Source organism: Anoplophora glabripennis, unplaced genomic scaffold, assembly GCF_000390285.2.
Source record: "Anoplophora glabripennis isolate ALB-LARVAE unplaced genomic scaffold, Agla_2.0 scaffold61, whole genome shotgun sequence".
Taxonomy (NCBI): domain Eukaryota; kingdom Metazoa; phylum Arthropoda; class Insecta; order Coleoptera; family Cerambycidae; genus Anoplophora; species Anoplophora glabripennis.
The window spans coordinates 258,854-280,318 of record NW_019416237.1 but is presented as its reverse complement, the minus strand read 5'-3'; the positions used below and the strand labels follow the sequence as shown (position 1 = coordinate 280,318).

Sequence of the window (21,465 nt, the reverse complement as noted above, 5' to 3'; positions counted from 1 at the left end):
AATTAATGTAACAAAATTTGGTCACAGATTCATAAGACAATTTTAGAGGACCCGTATTTTTTATTTTTGCCAAGTGGCCCCCCAATTTCGGAGTTATAGCCCCCTAAATCCGCCTTTAAGAATAGCCTTTTTTATATCTCAGAACTCTGTTGTACGAGAATCACTAAATTTGATACACAGGAGTTTAATGAGATGTGGAACCAGTGATACGCTTTTTGGCGGGGAACCCCCTTAAGACACTTTTTCGTGGGCCTTTGGAACCAAAAAAATTTGGTCGCATATTTGAATTTCTTAATAATTATTAGTCCTTTAGAAATCCATTGCATTTATTAATTTTTTTGTCTCTTGATATTTTTTTCGGAAAACGCAATGTTTTCGAGAAAAATGGAAAAATGTGATCGAATACATCGAAGCCCACGTCATGTATGTTAATTATATGTCATGTAACAATTAAAAATTAAATTATAGCAGAAGCAGTCCTGTACAGTCTCAGATGTGTCACCTAGAAAATATCTAGTGCTTCGACGATCCTTAGACGATCCATCCGGACGGCACGGAAATTGGAACAAAATGCAGATAAGGAATTTCTTTACGACCAATCACAGGAATGTAATTTTGATTTTAATTTCTATGCGGCCAATCATAGTTCTGTCCTAAAGTTTATCAATTCCATGCTATGCGAACCCACCCTAAGATTGGATTGGAGGTTAGAAATTGTGACCCAGAACAGTGTTCTTGTAGGAATAGGTACAAACCGTTCCGAATTCAAAACATACCTGTTCCAAAAAATCTGCTTTTTCTTGTTTAGAATGCTGCTGACTCCCTGACTCCAATTTTAACTGTTACTGTACTAATGTACATACAACACTGCTAACAAGGTATAATTTATGTTAAGGAACGCCTTTTAAACTTTTTATTTTTATTAATGTCGGTATTAATTAAATTGTATCGTATCCATCAAAATTGCAGCAATTTTTATGTTAAATACAAAAGGAAAACATATACATCAGTTTTTTATTACTGCCAATGTCATAATAGACTGTTAGAACAGTTATACAATTATTTTCCCTGTTTCTGTTCTTCGCAGCAGTTTATTTATTATACATCTAAATAACGGTTTGCAGATTTGAGTGTTAATAAACTGCTCCGGCGGAACAGTTTCACATTTTCATTTGTACTTGCTTCAAGCCTGTTCCGAGTAAGAACCTGTTCCGAATCCTAATAGAACAGGTACTACTGAAGTGCTCCGAAGTGTCATCCTGTTCCTGTATCCTGTCATCCCCTGCTCTGCTGAAAATGGAGGGAATTGAGAAAATATAAATTATGGAAAGCAATCATTTACTTCAATTGATTATATAGCTAAAGTGATAAAATACTGTTGTGATATTTGTGTGTCCTAGAGTTATTTGATATTACTTCTTACGTAGTCGTCGTGTGTAAATATTTAAGTTTTTAGGTTATGTTACAATCATTCTACGCATCGAAAAGTTGATTTTCTAGACATAAAAAATTGCCGCCTTTTTCAATAAACAGTAAATACAGTCGATTGGATTTAAATTACAGATTCTGTACATGAAATGTTCCCGCGTTTCTACAACAAAAGGTATAAATTCTTCTAAAATAAAAATGACAGCTTCCCGCCTTTTGTAGGCGTTGTCGTGGAGATTATTGAAGTGGCCAAAATAGTGTTTGTTTTAATATTAAGTTTTCTTCGGTTCTGCTAGTTAATCTCGAATGAAAAATGGTTTTGTCTGAAGAAGGAGAAGAACAGTTAAATAAGAAACATTTAGATTTATGTAACAAACTAAATTTAGATGCAGATACAATAAAAGTATCTTGGGAAAATTTTAAAACTATTAATAAAAATTTTGTGCTGGAGGTTTGTATCATCAGATTTGTTATGATATAATGTTATGGTAGAAACAATTCATTGTATTTTTAGGGTGATTCATTGCATTGGTTGGGATGTTCTATTTTTGCAGCCTCCAGGGGTGTCGAAACCCCCACGTTGGGATTAAGTGTTGTCAAAGGGAATTGTATAAATCTCACCAGTCTTTTAAGGCACAGCAATTTAAGGTATATATTAAACACCTATCACAAATGTAAATGAGTATATTTGAATTCCTTTTTTTTTTCAGTTTTGCCCAATTTTTTTGTAAAATAAATAAATGGGCCGAAATGGCACATCTTCCTGAAGAATTTCTTAATAAGATAACACATTTAAAGGATACCTTTGGGGTTGCTTACAGCACTTTTAAGGAGTTTTATCCTATTTTTTCCAAGATATTCCTTCCTCCTAGTCCACAGGATTTAGACCAGTCGAAACAACATAGAAATAGAAAACAAAGGTAACTTTATTTTGCCTTTAGATACTACTAGGTTTTTGTTATAAAATAAGTTGGAAATTTATTTTGTATAATCAAAATCCACTGTTACAAATTTTTTGGTATCTGGTTCAACTTTTTTTCTTAGTTTCGTCATTTGAATACAGTTTATCACTTTATAATAAAATTTTTACCTTGCAGACCTGTCCCATGCAATACGTCAAAAGTTTTTGAATTCATTTGGAATCTCTTTATTACTTTAAAGGGAGAAGATTCACAGTATTGTACAGAACTGATAAAATCTTTTCATCTCCTTTACGCCTGCATAGATTTGGCTTTTAAAAATGCATTTTTTGCTGAACGGAGGGACCTCTTAAACCCCCAGTTTGAAGGGTTACCATCTGACTGGACTGCACCCAGTTTTGTGATGCCTACCGAAGCGCCCTGCCTCATAAGTTATTTGTGTAAAAGTCCCTCAATGTTAACAGTTGCGATGCATATGAAAGTATACGAGTTGAAGGGTATGGTAACTAACCTAATTAAAAACAAAACTTTAATTGCGGATCAGACCAATTTAACTGGGTTGTTCAATAGAGAAGTTTTTGAGCAGAATTTTAAAAACATCACAAATACCTATGAGGCGCTACTATTGAACAAAGGAGATTTTGATGAAAGAATATTTTTGGGTATGTATATTAAATTTTCAATGGAGTAGGATTTACTGTAACAAGTAAAGTGGAATATAGGAAAGATATATGAATATTATAAAAGAAATTAATTTATGGTAAATAAAAAGGCCAAATTATAGTATCTGCACATTTAAAATTATTTTAAAAGTATTTTATTCTTCACTGCATTGTGCATTTTTGTATGTCTTGTCATAATATATTTTTTTATTTAATGTATTTTATTTTAGCTGAATATAGGAGGCAGTTATTGGAACAGCAGTCGAATATGACCGGTGTTAGAGCCCCATTTTGTGATCCAGGTAATTTTTTTGATTCTCTTTTAACATTTATAAAAAATGTATCAATATAAATAATTTGATGTTTTAGGAGAAAATCGTGTACCTGAATCGCCCAGGAACAGTTCAGGAATGGTAAGTAATATATTCATTAAGTTTTATTACTAAATGGAACATGCTAGGTATATATTTTTTTGATATATAAAATCTACGTGTTTTTTTTTCAGTAAATTTAATACATCCATGGCATAATTAATTCTATCTAGTGTTGTTAAATTCCCGCAGAACTTAACATCATTCGGAAATATTTATAAATATCAATTTATTATTATTCTGTGCAAAAATTATTGAATTTTTGATATTTTCTAACTTTAAATTTATCTTTAACATTTTGTAGACACACTTTTGAGAACAGTTTTTGATGTGATTTACTAAACAAGTAGTATTGTGTACCCCACAAATTTGACATTCATCGGTTTTTTATTAAGGGAAGTATTTATTTAATCTTCAATTTTTATCGGATCCCCTTCAAAGTAATCCCCCTGTGATATTATATACTTATGCCATCGTAGTTTCCAGTTTAATAAACACTGCTGGAACAACGCCTCTAAGTATTGTCTTGAACACTGTTTGTGATTTTGACTAAACTATTGTTGAAAAACCTTCAAAAAGTGTCTGAATTGTCTTAACTAGCCTTAACACTGAAGGCTGTCTCATCCGAATAAAATTCGTTTGATCTCAATGTATCTTTCAAATTCGCAAGTCTCCAGGGCTTTGCCTTGAACCGACATATAGTAGTTACGACTGTACCTTATACATAGGTAGAAAGTTTTATTTATTGTTAAATTTAATATATTCAAACTTATTTATCTATTATTTATTATAGGTAACACCTACAGGTGGCGATACACCATTGACGGGGAGAACATTTTTGGGACCTAGAGAAGCGGACATTACACCCCTTTCTATAGATAGAACCACTACACAGAAAATTACTCGACTCCATAATATGTTGAATAACAGATCTCCTGCTCCCAGCGAAACATTAGTGCAATTATTTCAGTAAGAACTTATCAGATAATTAAATATAGCGATAAATTTGAGTGGGAATTATATTTATAAGTTTGCATTCTCAAATTCTATTGTGACTAAAACGAAATGAAACTGATTTTTTTTTCATCTTTTGTTTTCATAATCTCAACAGGCTAGTATAATGTAGAACAACCACATGCACTAGTCGTGACTGCCTATCAAATTAGGAATTGAATTGTCACATCTTGATTCAATAATAAATAAATGGGGATGCGTTCGAAAAAACACTCGTACACGCCGATTGGTATTTTTAGTTGCACATTTTTTTTCAACAAAAACTTTATACAGGGTGTGTCATGGAACAATGGTCAATACCGACTTTCTTATTTTAAATGCAACACCCTATATATTATTACATTTTTGGATTCTTCAGAAAATTTTGGACATATTTCCGATATCAATCTTCAACTGTTTCGGAAATATTAAGTGTTCAGATTTATTGCAAAAATTAACGTTAAAAAAATTATTTGATTACAGAAATTCGCTACAACACACTCAGAAACTAATAAGTAATACTGTTTATTGTAATAAGTAATGTAAATAAGCAAAAAAAAAACATTAATGTCAATGTAGGAGATGTTTAAAATGCTTGCCGTGTACGTCTTGGCAACATTCTAATCTCAAATAAAAAGAGTGATTGCAAAAATTCACAATTCGCAGAGAACTAAAGAAAATATATAAAAATATGTTTTTGGTCTCTCTTGAAAATTTTCAAAAATCACCCCTATTTAGGAGTTGAAGACTCCCAAAATGAAGAATTGAATATTACCAATAAATATAAAAACTATTAGCATGTGAATTTTTCTATTGAATGATTCTTGATACAAAGAAACATTTATTCTCATGACTGAACATGTTGAATTAGAAAATCCAGCCTTAAGCGCGCTGAGGGGGTGAAATCGTCCTCAAAAATAGAGAATATCAGAAATAATTGTAAAAATTCCAAAAAAAAATATATTAAGATAATTCACATGCTAATAGTGTTTTTATATCAATTGGTAATATTCAAATTCTTCATTTTTGGCATTTTTTCAACCCTTACATAGGGGTGATTTTTGAAATTTTCAAAATACTAAAAGCTATGCTCATTTCAGTTTTTTATGACAAGTAATTTGTGACCAAAAACATATTTTTATGTATTTTTTTTTAATTTTCTGCAAATTGTGAAAAAACGGGTGAAAATCACAGGTTTTTTGCGGTCACTCTATCTTCTAATGTTACTCAACATCTCAGGCGTGACCGAATTAATCGCAAGCGTTATTCGTCTTCTTAAGTCAACGAAGTCGAGGAGTTTAGTTTTGTATACTTTTGACATATCCCCATAAGAAGAAGTCTAATGGTGTCAGATCAGGGGATCGTACTGGCCATTTCATCAAGTGGTAACGCATTTCTGTAATCAAATAATTTTCTTCTTTTTAATCTTAATTTTTGCAATAAATCTGAAAACATTTAATATTTCTGAAACAGTTGAAGATAGGTTTTGTTATATGAAATACAGTAAAAACTCTTTAATCCGAACTAATTATTAAAACACGGGCTTAAAGCGATAAGTTCGAATTACCGATATTTTCGGATTACTGGATAGTAATATGTATATGTACATGCATATAATATGAATTAGATTTTATGTGTTACTGAAAAGGCAAAAAATAACAATAAACCCAAACATTATCATAAAATATGTCGTATAAATATCGACATGTTTGCACAGCAGTAATATTTCAACTAAAACGATCTAATCGACAAAGGTTCCTACTCGCATAAAAGGGTTTCCCCGAGACTACCGGGAATTACGTTTTTAGCGGTTACTTTTTATTATGTAGTCTGACTTTATATTCCGAACTATAAACGTTAAACCGAATTTTGTTCGAACCATCGAAACGGGCATTCGTCTGGTCATTGGGCCGGAGTAGTGGATATTCGGATTAAGGTGAGTTCGGATTAAAGAGTCTATACTGTATGTCTAGAATTTTCTGAAAAATCCGAAAATTGAATAATATTCAGTGTTGCATATAAATAAGAAAGTTGGCCAGTTTACATGACATTATTATTGAATAATGATTTTAAGGTAACATGTCACAAAGTCAACAACAGCACTCTGTTTTTACAAAAAAAATTTCCATTACATTTTCGCTTACTACTACTTTGATTCTCATAGTCAGTGTAAATAGGTAATAATAGGCAACGCACGCATACAATAGAGTTCGGGAGCTGCCTGGTGGTGTAGACAAAAGTTTAAGTGCAGTCAACAAATTATAAGTCAATTATTTATTTAATTTAAAATAAAGTAATTTTAGATTAGTATTTTATCCCTGAAAAGCTGACCTCATTAAAATTTGCATCTTGTATATTTTAAATATTAGTATCACTGAAAAAAAAATAACGATGGAACGTTAAGATTTCTATTTAAGTACATTTTCACGGGCAAGTTTGCCGATGGGGCCATAAGTTTTAACCGAGGAACATATCAAATTTTTATTGTCAAACTTAGTAATTTAACTTTGATTTGTATCCAATATCTTTCGATTTGTGTCACTTTTGGATGTCATATTAGTTAACATGCACAAATACTTGACGGATCCAATTATTTCATGATCTCTTTTAATTCATTGCCGCTGGTTGTAGCTGGGTGAACTATTTGAATATATAAAGTAGTATGCCACTTAAAAAGTAACATTTTTTGTTAGGAAATGAGCTTGTAGAATCATATTTTATGTCGAGGTCAATGGAAAAAAAATCTTTCAATTTTACAGATCCTGTCAAAAAGATCCGCTGGCAAAAATACAAAACGTTATAAAGACTCTGAGTGATAAATTTTTATGTGCCTACCTGTTGAACAATCCGCAAAGTGAGGAAGAAGCAAAAAATAGGCTGCAGATTGGCATCACATTATTTTATAAGTTTATAGAAAGTATTCTACAAAATGAGAAAAATATTCGGAATGATATATCGGTAGGTCTTTTTTTATATTATAATCGTCATCTGTTTAATTGCAGATTTTTTTTAGGCCCTCGTAGAAAAAGAACTGTTTTATCAAAGCATGTTCACATGCTGTTTGGAAATTGTGATATTCTCTTATAGTAGTTCTAAAAAGTTTCCTTGGATATTGGACGCTTTGGATATCGAACCCATCCATTTCGTTAAAGTCATAGAGTTAATCGTTCGGTCGAAGGACCAACTATCAAGGGAAATGATTAAACATTTAAATAAGGTACTAAATTTTTTATGATTTTTGTAATTAACAGCTCAAAGAAAATTTTTTTAGATAGAGGAAACCGTATTAGAAAGTTTAATCTGGAAATCATCCAGTCAAATTTGGGACATCATAGCAATATCTGGACAAGGAATGCCAAAGTTCGAAGACACTGCTCTTCCAGGACATCTACTGTATAATGAACAAAATAGCAATAGGAGGGTACAGAACCCGGAAGTATCTCCAAGTATGTATTTTATTATTTTAATAAGACTGTGTAACATGTGCCTTTTGGCCATTGGTGCCATTTTCTACAGTGTCACCAATAAAGTACGCATATGGGAAAATTTTTTTTCATTTCTTTTCTGTCAGTTTTCGAAGAATTTGACTTTACCGATTGGTTTTGCTTAACCCTTTCGCTGCGCAATACATCTGAACGTAGCTACCGCGCCGTGCGCGATTGTTTATCGTGTGTGAATATATACGTCTTGAGCAGTTAGACCACTTATAGTTTTACATTATGTTGTGTTAAATTACGATTTACGATAAATTTTACGATTTTATTTTGAATAAAATACAGTATATGTACTAAATAGAAACTTAAAGAAACATGAACAATCTTGGTACTATTACCAGTACCTCTTTCCATAAAAATATTTGCCACAATCGGTATAAGCTCGCCCGCAAAAATTCGCCAATTGCAATAACCGAGTCACTATGCACACGGTTGCGAATATATACGGTTTGAGCAGCCTGATCCAATTTAACTATTCATGCGAATTTATCCGTCTGGAGCAGTTTGAGCCCTATAAATTTTTAGCGAATATATACGTATGGAGCAGTGAAAGGGTTAAAATGTAATACCTAATGGCATGCTAGAGAAGAATTGGGAAAAAAATTGGAAATTTTCAAAAATCTGTTTTTTCATTTTTTATTTATTTTTTTTAAGCAAAAAATTGAGAAAATCGGGGAAAATAGAAAAATTTACGAAATTCAAAATAAAAACACTAGGAAAACATACTCATAATAAAGAGTATGAAAATAACATATTTTAACGAATATCCTCAAATCTCAACTTATTAGAACACGAGCACAAATTAAGAAAAGGTAAATATAATAACAACAAACAGAAATGCATAGTCTGGCTATTAAATTGTAGAAGCTGACAAAAAATTTAATGAAATTGCGTGATTGAATTATGTTGCTCCGCTCGCATAGTCCCCCCACTCCTCACTCTTGACTGCTCCATTCCTGCGAAATGTATCGATCTTTTTTGCATCAGAACAGTTAAAATATATTTCCGATCTTTTTTCACGAATTTTTTTTCGGTCTATACTGTATTGCAGCAGAAATAATGCATATAAAAATTTAAGACCACTTTTATTTTGAAGAGAATCTCATAACGAATTTTTTTTCTCTAATGTCAATATTCTTTGAGTTATACATGAAAGAAGGAAGAGAAATGCGCATTTAAAAAAAATTTTTTACATTTTCTTGCGCTAACAATTTCGCACAACTTTTTCGCAATTATCAGTTTACATAATGTTTAGAACCATTTCCAACAAAAATTATCATTACTATATAAAACATCAATCTCGAAACAGATACCGACTGGACTATTGTGCGTGAACACCCCGTACTCTCTCCATCGTGCACCGTGTCCCGGTGATCACAAAACCCCCTAACTACAGAAACACGGTCGCACGTGATACACACTCCCCACCGTACATCGTTTGTAACAGTTAATAAGTTTATGTAGCTGTTTTACCAGCTTTAAAACAGAACTTGATTGCTGTATACTGTTCGATGTGCATTTCCATGACAACTGTCTAAAACAGGTTTCAAGTTATAACTTCGTGGTAGATACACGTATACTGATGAAATTTTATTCGGCCGCTTAGAAGGCTTGTCACTACATAGTTCTTTAACCATACATAGATAGCGCCACGCACTTCGCCACAATAAAATCAGTTTTAAAACTTAATAGCTGAACTGTGTATAGTAACAAGAAGAAAAAAAATCTGTTCTCTATTATACTATTACTTAACCCAGTTAACCGAGTAAAATTTTAGTATTTCAAATATTGTTAGGTATGTACATAACAAATTTCGTTGAAATTAAGTTAATTGATAAAAAGACTGCAAATTTAATTTCGTTCAAAATCATAAATTTCACAAAAAATTTTCCTATACGATGCCTACTTTATTGGTGACACTGTATACGATTTGATGAAAACTTACTTTAAGCTTCGCAATCTCCTGGACCATCAGCAACGGACTGTTTTCAGTCTCCCGTTACTCAAAACACAAGCGTCAACAGGCAGCTGTTTCCAGCAGTGCAAGCGGGACATTCACTACTCCAGAAACAGACACATTTAGGTAAGTAAAAAAATGTTTTATATGTTATTACTAAAAATGTTTTCAAAAAATATCACTGTTACGGCTGTACTAAACCCTAAAAAAGAAAAATGGTACGCCACTGGCAATATACAGGGTGATCCACTTTTTCTCAAGAACCAAGCATGTCATTTAAAAATAGTAAGAGACTTTTTGCTGTAGAATGAACCGCAATGTAAAAAAATATATTTATTTTGAAAAATTTCCAGTGGCATAGAAATTATATTAAAAATAGGGGCCCCTTACAGATGCCTATGATTGATCTATTTTTATAATAATGTGTAGAATGGATAGAGCTTTTCATTCATACACTTTGTACTAAATATAAAACAAATGGCTTCCATAGTTTAAGAAAAAAACAAAAAAAAATGTTTTTTCAAGAGCTTATATCTCTTTGGAAGAAAAAGTGTATACTTCAAAATGACATTATTTTGACAAGATAGTTAAAGTCCTGATCATAAAAAGGGAATCACTCTGTATAAAAATAATTGTTCTAAATTTCTGTTTATTTTACAATAAATAACTATTCATCATTGTTTTTCAAATCAAACTATTTCGGAATAAAACATGTTTATTAAATTTTTTATTAAATAACTGCAGTTTAACAAAAATTTTAAATCTCACTTAACACCTAATATTCCAGTTTTTGTGATCGAAACCCGAATTGGCTTTTTCGTGATTCAAAATTCGGATCCCGCCTTACCAAGATATAGTCTCCATCTAGAAATTCAACTAACAATTTGTCAGAAGAACTGTTTTCTCATAAAAACGAGAAAGTCTGGTGTTACAAGTGTTTTCAGTTTGAATAGTAAACGTTTATTCCGAAAATTAACAAATGCTTTTTTCATAATTTATGGCATAATTTGATAATAAATATATTTTATTTTTTTATGACGAGTATTTGGATATTTTTAGGATTTTCCTTGTCGCCTCTGTCAAAGTCTCAAAAACAAGCGGAAAAATGGCTTTTTTGCGGTCACTCTTTGTTTTCTTAATTTGTTGATTTACAAAAACTGAATTTCAAATTAGTATTCTAGGGAACACATACTATTATCCCTAAAAAGTGACCCTCACTTAGAAATTACACCTTCTGTAACAAATACTCTTCCCATTAGGTGGAGAAACAAAAATCTTACCACCAAATATATAAAAATAAAGCTGATCCCCGAAGCCCACTAACTGAGTAGCTTAATGTTCTCAAAATTAGTGATTACAGATAAAGATGGTAACAGAAAAGTGATTCCGCTAATTGATGGCGATAAGGTTTCGCAACAACCAAACCCAACAGAGGCCACACCTGCGTTGCCCAAGAAGACGGGGAGTTTATCCATCATTTTTAGAAAGGTGAGGCATCAACTTGGGGGGATGTGTGGCACTAATAATTTTATCGTTTCAGTTCTATAATTTAGCTGGGGTTAGAATGGAACACCTCTGCTCGAATCTGGGATTAACGGATGTTGAGTTGAAGAGGAAGATATGGACAGTTTTCGAACACTCAGTGCGCAACACAGACCTAATAAAAGACAGGCACCTCGACCAGCTGTTGATGTGCGCAGTGTATGTGATATGTAAAGTTACAGGAAGTACGCTAAAGTTTCAGGACATAATGAAGCTGTACAGGGAGCAGCCCCAATCTGTCAGCGATGTATATAGGGACGTGCTCTTGATAAGGGAGAAAGTCGAAGGCGGTAAGTGTTATCGACTATCGTATAAAATAAATTATTTTAATAAAATAATATTTCATTAAAAACTAATCTTATTTATGTTTTTTATACATTTTACAACGTTCATTATTAGGAATGTCCTCAGTTCGACAAATTTATTTTTAGGACATAAACTGTTTATAGTCTTTGTTAAAGGACGGATGATTTCAGTTGAAAACTAGGCGTAATGAGTTACAAACAGTAATATTTCATTTTTATTTTTCAGATGGAAAAATAATTCCAGCAACACGAAATGACCTTATATTTTTCTACAATTCTATTTACGTAGAGGCAATGCAAAATTTTGCTGTTAAATTTAGAAGCTCTGTACAAGTAAGTAAAAACGTAAACTGTATTATATTTTATTTTAGCAGCATTCAGAAAAAATCTCATACGTGTTTAATTTTTTTTCAAAAATGAATACTGCTAGTCTAAAAATTGATTTTTTTTTATGTTACAATGAGACGAATGGTCTTCTCCCTTTACTGTATGCAGCAGGTGTAATTCAACCTTGATTAGCATTTTAGTACCCTGAGTAGTTTTTGCCTGCAATATTAGAAATGATTGTAATTTGTAATAATTACAATCATTTATAATAAAAATATATTTAAGAAATTTTATGTTAAATATACAGAGTGTCACGCTTAAATATGATACAAACCTGTAACTTCTTTATTTTTTAGCCGATTAAAAAAAAAATTTTAGAATGTAGGGTAAAAAAAAATTTCTACTATACTGCTCTTTTTCTTAATGCAATACACCATCAACTAGGATGCGTTTTTTTTTATGTTACAATGAGACGAATGGTCTTCTCCCGTTACTGTATGCAGCAGGTGTAATTCAACCTTGATTGGCATTTTAGTACCCTGAGTAGTTTTTGCCTGCAATATTAGAAATGATTGTAGTTTGTAATAATTACAATCATTTATATAAAAATATATTTAAGGAATTTCATGTTAAATATACAGAGTGTCACGCTTAAATGTGATACAAACCTGTAACTTCTTTATTTTTTAGCCGATTTAAAAAAAAATTTTAGAATGTAGGGTAAAAAAAATTCTACTATACTTCTCTTTTTCTTAATGCAATACACCATCAACTAGGATGCGTTTTTTTTGCCATCGAAACAGCTAATTGGTATTAGCGATTTTTTTTCCAAAAACATATTACATATTCTCGTTCAGCATCCCTTAGAACAAGGCTCGGCAAGTAATATTAGGTGGGGTCCGGATACTTTTGAAAATTTTTAACGAGGTCCAGAAAATAAAAATCATATTATTTCTTACTAATTTTTTATTTTAATTTGCACTCAAATTTAATCTACTTACTAACCATTAGAACTCAAATCAGTCACGCGATTGTAAAATGCTAGAAAATATTATAATCGTGGCACTCAAACGTATTGTGACCTATAGAAAAATATTTTTTAAATAATTTAATTGAGTAATTTATACTTTCAAAAAATTTTTGGGGGGTGCAGTATTTTACCTTCCGCGGTCCAGCTCCGGACCGCGGTCCGCCAGTTGCCGACCGCTGTCTTAGAACATCTTATCATCAAGTTTCATCATACTCGATACATCTTCAGGTAAACACTCCATGATGTCCTAGTTGGCCCTACATTCCAAAAAGAAATATTTGAAGTCGGCCAAAAAATAAAGAAGTATAGGCTTGTATCAATAAATATGGGGTGTTCGCCTGAAGATGTATCAAATTTGATGAAACTTGATGGTAAGACGTTTTAAGGGATGCTGAATGAGAATACATAATCAGTTTTTTGGAAAAAAATCGCTAATACTAATTAGCTGTTTTGACGTCAAAAAAACATGTCCTAGTTGTCCGTATATTGCACTAGTAAAAACACCAGTAATTACAGTTAGATAGAGGTTTTTTTTACCCTACATTATAAAAACAAAATTTTGAAATCGGCCAAAAAATAAAGAATTTACAGGCTTGTATCACATTTAAGCACACTATCCTGTATATTGGAATATTTACATATATGAAAAATTCAAGGAATTTTTGAATATATTGGAGAATTTCAGTTTTTTTTTCAGAAGTCTAAAACTGTATACAAAATTCGTAAAAAATTTTCATTTTTGTGACTCATGAAATTTGATGATATTACTCCAATTTTACTCCTGAATTTTTAAACTTTTTTGTACTTAGCTTAGTTTTTCCAGTACAATTGAATTAATAAATAAAAAATAAATATGTTTCTTGAACTTAAATATTAAAATTTTCCAAATAATCCTTAAGTAATCTGTGCCTTTATATCCATTACAGAATAGCTCTCTTCTCTTGAGTCCACTCCCTCTTATAAAAAGAGATTTGGTTTCCTCCAGTATACAAGTGATAGGAAACGTCTTTGTGAAACCCCTGGAAAATCCTTCAGCTGCGTCTGGGACAAGTTTCAATTATTTCTTCAGTAGGAGCCCTTCAAAGGTAAGTAGGAACAAAACATATTCTTCCAATGCGAATTACCAAAAAAAAATAGTAATTTTGTAGATATACAGACACACATACTAGTTACAATAATAATACTGATTTTAATTACATTTTGTGTCTACAATTATTAAAATGTCATTTTTTGCACAATTTGCCGCTGTTTCAACTATATGTATATTTAATCAAGATATTATCTGAAAATATTTATTTAAGGCATTTCTTAAACATTTTTTGGTTAAGTTGCCACACTATATACATATATTTATATTCAAAAATGTTTAAAAACTTCACCGATTCTTATGACACAGCAGTTCATTTATTAATTTTTATCATTTTTTAAATTTTCTTTGTGGCAAAATGACCAAAAAAAGAGAAAAGTTGTACAGGGTGTTTTTAACATGGGGTTTTCCTTTTAATTCGACTTAGAATTCAACAAAGTAAGCAAGTTTCGACACTTTAGTATGAAAACATATTATCTCAGATTTCGGCTGGAAAACATGCTAGCTCAGATCTTTAAGTGAAAACATGCTATCTCAGTTTGACTAGAAATTTAAGTTGGCACATTGAATGATTGAAACTGTGCATTTATAATAAACTTATATAATATATTTTTCAAAAAGTAAAGGAATATTTATGTTCAGGTACAGTTTATTTTATTTTTTTTTTATTCAAATTTTTCAATTAATTTTGTTAAGTTACTGTTATAAATGACAAAATTGTTAATTAAAAAAATTGAAGTTTTTTGAAATAACCAATTATAAAAAAAATAGTGTATACCTTAATATATAAAAATTATTACTAAAAATTATTCCATTTTTTTCATACAAGTTTGCTTTGATATAAAAATTAATAGCGCACTCTAACCGTAATTTGAGATAGCATGTTTTCCAACCGTAATCTGAGATGGCATGTTTTCGTACTAAAGCTTCGGTTTCTCGACAAACATTTTCCAAAATTTCAGAAATAAAGAAATAGTTATTTATGATACAAGTGTTAAAAGTGGCATTTTATTTTGTGAGTGAGGATGATTCGCTCGCTACGCTCGTTTTTTAACTTCACGAACAAAATAAAATCACTTTTAACACGTATATCATACACTATTTTTTCTACAAAACAATCGGAAGAACTTTAAACTCAATAAAAATAAGAAATCAAAAAATACCACACAGATCGCAGTGTTTATGAACCAAAATTTTCGTAGCAACCAGTACTTTTAACACTAGTGTTAAAAGTAACTTACTTTTAACACGCGTGTCAAAAAATGACATTTTTAACATCAAAAATGACAATTAAAAAGCCCACTTTTAACAGTTTTGTAGAAAAAAGCCTTTTAGTATAATTTTAATACATCCCTGTGAAATATCTTACAATATTCAGTTGTTTTTATTAATATCGGAAAGTCCAACATAGAAATTAGAAATTATTACTTATCACGACATATAATCATGTTCACTTTTTTTTGTCTATACCATTATAAAGCAACATATCATAAAAATAGTTGAGATTTGGGTTTTAAACAATAATGTGCATAATGTGCCTGAGACAGATATAGCTTAACATCTAATAAGGCCATGTGGAACAGACATCACTTTTATTGGCCCTCTGTGACATACCGCAGTGGTCTTTGTAACTGGTCGCATTGGAACTATTGGATGCCACCAGTTACAGAGGCCACTGCAGAACATCTCAGAGAGCCACCATTGTCTGATAAGCGATTCCGTCTATAGCGACCATAGAGCCAACAGTAAGAACTGAAATAAATATCACGATGGGCCTAGGAATTCTGATAGCGGATCTGCCTCCACACAGTCTAGACCGAGAACGACAAGGGCAGGTCAAAGATTCCTAGATACGACTGAGAAAGTGAAATATAATTATCTAACGTAGGCCATGGCATAATAACCCAATAAATCATTAATATTTTAAATGTTTTTACCAGTGACGGCTGTTGCGAGGAGCTCTGGGGCGCCGCCCTCCCTAGAAATTTTCATAATAAAAAAAAAATAGTAAAAAGGAAGTGTTTTCGTAATGCAGTCAATTTAATTCGATAATTCGTTTGGAAAACTGTAAGCGTCTGTAAAGTGTTTACAACGGTGGTCATGGTTACTGTCGCACAGCAGTGAAAGACGGAGTAGGAGTAGCCCATATTTTCTATGCAGTTTGGGCTCCGTTTAGTCGGACCGTACCAAGTAATAGTTATTCAGCGTTTTTTTCTTAATAAACGTAATTTGTTTACGTGCGGTGTAAAATTTTCATACCTAAATATTTATTTCTTCTGTTTTTTTTAAATTGTAAAAGTTTAACGATGCGAGAAAAAGTTAATGAAAAAGTAAATTTATTTCGAAAACAAGCAGAAGAATGAACTTTCACTATAAAAAATAATGTTGAGTACGTTTCCCTATATTTCAATAGTACTTAAAATAAAACCACCCAATTATATTTAATTTTTTTTCAATACTTTGTACCTAAATTTTTGCGCCCTCCCTGGTATGGAAGTCGAGAGCCGCCACTGGTTTTTACTTTTATAAGTTTTGTTATGTTAAAGGACAAACTGAAACTTAAATATCACCCTGTATATTTAGTTTTTCTAATCCACTGTAAAAGTGATATAAATGAATTTATATTGAAAAAACAGACTTAAATTAAACATTAATTAAAATTGTTATTTATGATCTTTTAGGACTTGAAAGACATTAACAAACTTGTAAATAGCAATGCTGTCACCGGTAAAAGGTTATTAGTTGATGGAGACATGGACTATCCAGCGAGTAAGAGAATATCGGATCGAAAATTCCAGTCACTCGTTGAGGAGAGACGAAGTCAAAATTCGGAATAACTCCATACGATCCGAATATTTTATTTTTCATACTGTGACTGACTAAGAGGTGCATTCATCATGTGTTTCTTTAGAGAACAACGAATGTCGAGAACTAACCAGTACTTTATTTTGTAAATTTTTCATGTTTCCATAAGTGAAATAATGTAATTTTGTTAAGTACATATTAGGATTTTATTGACGATGAATTAAATTATTCTAATATTGATATAAAGAAAGAATTCTAAGAAAAAAAGTAAACAGTGTTTATCATACAGTAAAATAGTGACTTCAGAAATTTACATTAACAATATATGACGTGGCCGTTATTGAGAGAGGGTCAAATATAAAATAATTGATTTACCTGCTTTTAAAACGTGGCACAAAATAGAGATTTTGCTCTATTTTGTAATTCACTTTAAAAATAAAAAAACTTTCAAGAAAAAGTCTGAATTTCATCAGACTTGTTTGAATTTTTTTTAATAGAAATAGTTCAGTTTACTGTAAATGTACATACTTTATTTGAAAATTTTCTATTGGTCAATTTTCATCTAAACTCATTACATTTAACAGTAAACCAAACTTTTGTTTCTAGTCCAAAATTAAACTCAGAATCGTTATATTTTAATTAATTAATATTTAAAGGTGTAAAAAAAATGAGTAATTAAAAAATGTGTTCACAAAAAAAATTTCACTTTTGATTTTGTTTGTTTGTTAATTTGCCAAAAATTGAATTTTACTACAAAATAAACTGCTGGTTTCAATAAGTCTTGTATACATTTTTTTTTTAGAAGTCGATTTGGGATTGGAAATATATACTTTAATTATGTGATGTGAAACTTGTAATATTTTCATCAAATCTATAAACTATTGAAATATCTTGTGAAATGTGAAGTCTGTTTAAAATTTTGTGAAAATCTTTGTTGTGCCTCTTGAAGTATTTATGATTGTGTACCTTCCCCGATTTAAAACTAAATCGTAATTTTATGGAATATTTATAAAAATATCTTCTTTTAACTCAGACCAATTGTTTGGTATTTATATTTATTTATTGTAAAAACTTATTAGTAATTAATTCGCAAACTGAAAATATCTTTATTTTAATTCTTTTTACATGTAATTAATACTTATATTACAGCTGATAGACGTATTACATTTTACACTATTAATTAATTTAGATTCCCAGGGTTGGTTTGCTCTGGCTAGAAATTCTCAAATAAATAGTTTTTCTAGAAAACGTCACAGCACATCCACTTTCATTGAAGGGAGCGTAGTGATCTGACGTTTTCTGGAAAATTTACAAATATGGAGCCGTCTTGTAGGGAGATAATTACTACTCTGTAACATCCGGATATCCCTAATAACTATAAAATCTGTGGGGCAATTTGTTAAAGGTAGTTTTACCTAATTTTAATAAATATATTTCATATTTAAAATGTGGTAATCTTATAACTACCCGTCGAACTGCCCTTTAAGTTCTCCTGGTATGAAAGTTTCCCCATTTATTTATATTTTTGTTCATTGGTTTGAGGTTCTTACTTATGTCTTCAAATTCCCTCATCAAGTGACGTCATTTTGTACCTTAAAACAATTTTTTAAATAATATTCATAAATGATTACAAGCCACGTGACCAGTAACATTGTTTGGAGTAGTAATTTTATTTCCTTCACGTTCGAAATTAAATTTCGATAAAATTAAAATAATAAGATCAAGGTACACCACATTTTGTTTCACCAGCTGCGATTGGCGTAATTTTTCATGAGAATATATTCAACCAATTGGCAATCGCATTATCTCAAGCATAGACGTTACGTTTGGTCACTGTTCATTGTAAACGAATCGTTAATATTGATGATGGGAAGATTTAAGGATTTTTAGTTGACAGTACCAGCCGTGCAATATTGGTTGCCTATGCCCACGTGGCTTGTAATCATTTATGAAGGCTCTGTAATACACAATCGATTCATCGGATATATGTTTCAGATATACATTCATCTTCAGATAAAATATGTTTCATTAATAACGAAAGAGTCGCATAATTAATAGTTCATTTTTTCAACAAAATTAAGTTATGTTTATATGTATTAATCAAGACATACCAACACACAATATTTAAAAAATTTTTACGACTTGCAGAACTCGACCAACATTTCGATTTTTTTGGGGAACCCCCCACACCTAAACAAATTTGCACACATTTTTTACTGATTATATAATATATTTATAAATAGTAGTTTTAAGTAAGAGTATAATTTTTTTTTATTTATAAAAATTATTTTGAATATTTTTGAGTGAGTCGCGGAACCTCAGGGTTCCGCGGAACACAGTTTGAATACCGCTGCTCTAATGTAGCATATTCTAGTCACTGTTGCCTTCAGGTGAATACTGCAAAGAATAAAAGGCCTCTGAACCATGCACTTCTCTAGACTTCTGCTACTGTGTGTGCCTGAAGAGAGGGATTTGAATAATAAAGAGCTTTTTAAGTTAAAAAATTGTCTGAAGCCACAAAGAGGTAGGTACTCTTGTTCAATCTGATAATATGCGCATCATTTCTGAGAAAATTACCGATAAACTTTATTATTCTCTTGTTATTGTTCTATGATGACACAGATTCTCAAAATTAACAATAATGATCAACTCGGATAAAATCTATTCATAAAATTCCACTTGATCATAATAAGGGATTTGAATAAATGCTTTTTAATTAACATACCAAAATACTATTAGTGCATATTATTAAATATAAAGTAATTCATATGAGAAATATGTATATACAGGGTGATTCACAAATGGTGACCAAAATGAAACCTCGTATTCTTTGGTGAATTTTAAGGGGAGTCTTTCGTATAAAGTTTTTATCTAGGACGCTTTGTTAAAAAGATACAGGGTGTTAACTTAAAAAAATATTTGTTTTTTTTTATTTAAAATTTAAGTGAAATAATTTGAAATTGTTATGAATGTAAACATTGTCCAAAATCTGGGGCCTTCTGGTAAAATTTAGATACTTCAGTGGTAGAGATACATCAGGTGGCATCGGTGGCATATTTTTCTAAATAAAATATTACGCCACTGCTTTACTGTGACCACCATGATATTTTCAGATTCGTCTTTTAATTTTCTACGAATTACTACTCTCTTATGTATTTTGAAAAAAGCCTGATTTTCGAGTAAAACTTAAAAAGTGAACTGAAAGCACTTTTACTTAAATGACGTGACAAACACTAATCATTCAGTTATTTATTCGAATAAAGAAATTAATAACATTAGTCATTTTAATTATTTTATTTGAGTAAATGCTCAAAAATACCTCCATTTCCAGGAACACAGACACGACATCTTTTTAGTAACGAAAATGTAATTTGTTCGAAATTTATTTGTTGCTTGAATCTGATGAAAGGCATTATTTATTCTTTCTTCTAACTGCTCAGAATGTCAATATTGCTATCGCTTTTCGAAAAACATAAGAGAGTAGTAATTTTTGTAGAATATTGAAAGATGAATTGGAAAATATCATGATTGTTACCATAAAGCAGTGGCGTACTATTTAGAAAATATGCCAGCCCTATATCTCCGCCACTGGAGCATCTAAATATTAGGAAAAGGTCTCAGATTTTGGACAATGTTTACACACATACCTACATGTGCCCAATTTCAAATTATTTCACTTGCTAGTTTTTAAATTATTTTAAAAAATTTAAAACTTTTTTTAAGTTTAACACCCTGTATCTTTTTAACGAAGTCCTAGATAAAAACTTTATAGGAAAATACTTCCCTTAAAATTCATCAAAGAATGCGAGGTGGTCACCCTGTATAACACACCACATATATAATTTAATCGTTATAAAGTTATAAAACAGTATATATTCAGGTCGTCACTGACTTTAACGTTTTAGTACTACCTGTAATTCGAATATACATAAACAATTCCGGCTTCTGTGGGTCTACCTTTACATTCATAAAATAGTTAGGTACTAAATAAAATTGAAAACTACTTCTCCATGTTCTAAAGAAGTAGATTCGAGACTCGTGCAAAAAATGCCGTTTGCAAGTTGCAACCCATTTCTTACTGATTTAAACTATGCGATATACCACTCTCAATTAGTAATAATAATACCTATATGACACAATTGCCATAATATGCTAAAAAGGAGAGAGTTTGATCTAATTGTTGACATTGTCCAATAAATGTAATAAATAATAATGCCATAGATGCATATACCTTACTTATAATCTTATCTTATCTGTGTCGTAATGAAAGTTCCTAATTTGAAGCTTCCAGTAAAAACGATGTCGTTCCCCCTCTTTTATATATTATTTTGCAATATTCCTATGAATCATGGCAACCGAAAAGTTATATACTTTTTATTAAAATCTATATTCTATTCACTTTAGAATAACTAGGTAGGCTGATTAAATGTTTTAATTTGTGTAAAGTAAATGAATTAAAAACAGATACATTTAAGTAGTTAAAAATATAAATAAAATTTAGAACAGAAATACTTATTTTTCTTTCAAAGTGTAGAGGGCAAAAA

General features: G+C 30.9%; 1 protein-coding gene across 3 annotated transcripts; it reads left to right on the top strand.

Moving 5' to 3' along the window:
- The first annotated feature begins 1,258 nt into the window (after positions 1-1,258).
- On the top strand, positions 1,259-18,368 carry LOC108917744 (retinoblastoma-like protein 1). Of its 3 annotated transcripts, none has more exons than XM_018724494.1 (16): positions 1,259-1,879; positions 1,943-2,076; positions 2,139-2,348; positions 2,526-3,010; positions 3,241-3,312; positions 3,380-3,423; positions 4,175-4,350; positions 7,134-7,332; positions 7,388-7,591; positions 7,646-7,820; positions 9,844-9,951; positions 11,177-11,313; positions 11,366-11,657; positions 11,899-12,005; positions 13,956-14,114; positions 16,798-18,368. In XM_018724494.1, the coding sequence occupies exons 1-16, from the start codon at positions 1,742-1,744 to the stop codon at positions 16,951-16,953; spliced, it is 2,796 nt and encodes a 931-aa protein (XP_018580010.1). In that variant the 5' UTR covers positions 1,259-1,741; the 3' UTR covers positions 16,954-18,368. The 3 variants fall into 3 exon arrangements, with proteins under 3 accessions (XP_018580010.1, XP_018580009.1, XP_018580008.1); XM_018724493.1 differs by having other exon boundaries at positions 9,820-9,951; positions 11,186-11,313; XM_018724492.1 differs by having other exon boundaries at positions 9,820-9,951.
- The last annotated feature ends 3,097 nt before the right edge of the window (positions 18,369-21,465 follow it).

What these genes read in the sequence shown, in the direction of transcription:
- LOC108917744 (XM_018724492.1), top strand. Translation starts at nt 1,742, where the DNA reads ATGGTTTTGTCTGAAGAAGGAGAAGAACAGTTAAATAAGAAACATTTA. An exon ending in TGATTAAACATTTAAATAAG is followed by an intron (nt 7,592 to 7,645) that starts GTACTAAATTTT and finishes AAATTTTTTTAG; the next exon opens with ATAGAGGAAACCGTATTAGA. An exon ending in TATCCATCATTTTTAGAAAG is followed by an intron (nt 11,314 to 11,365) that starts GTGAGGCATCAA and finishes TTATCGTTTCAG; the next exon opens with TTCTATAATTTAGCTGGGGT.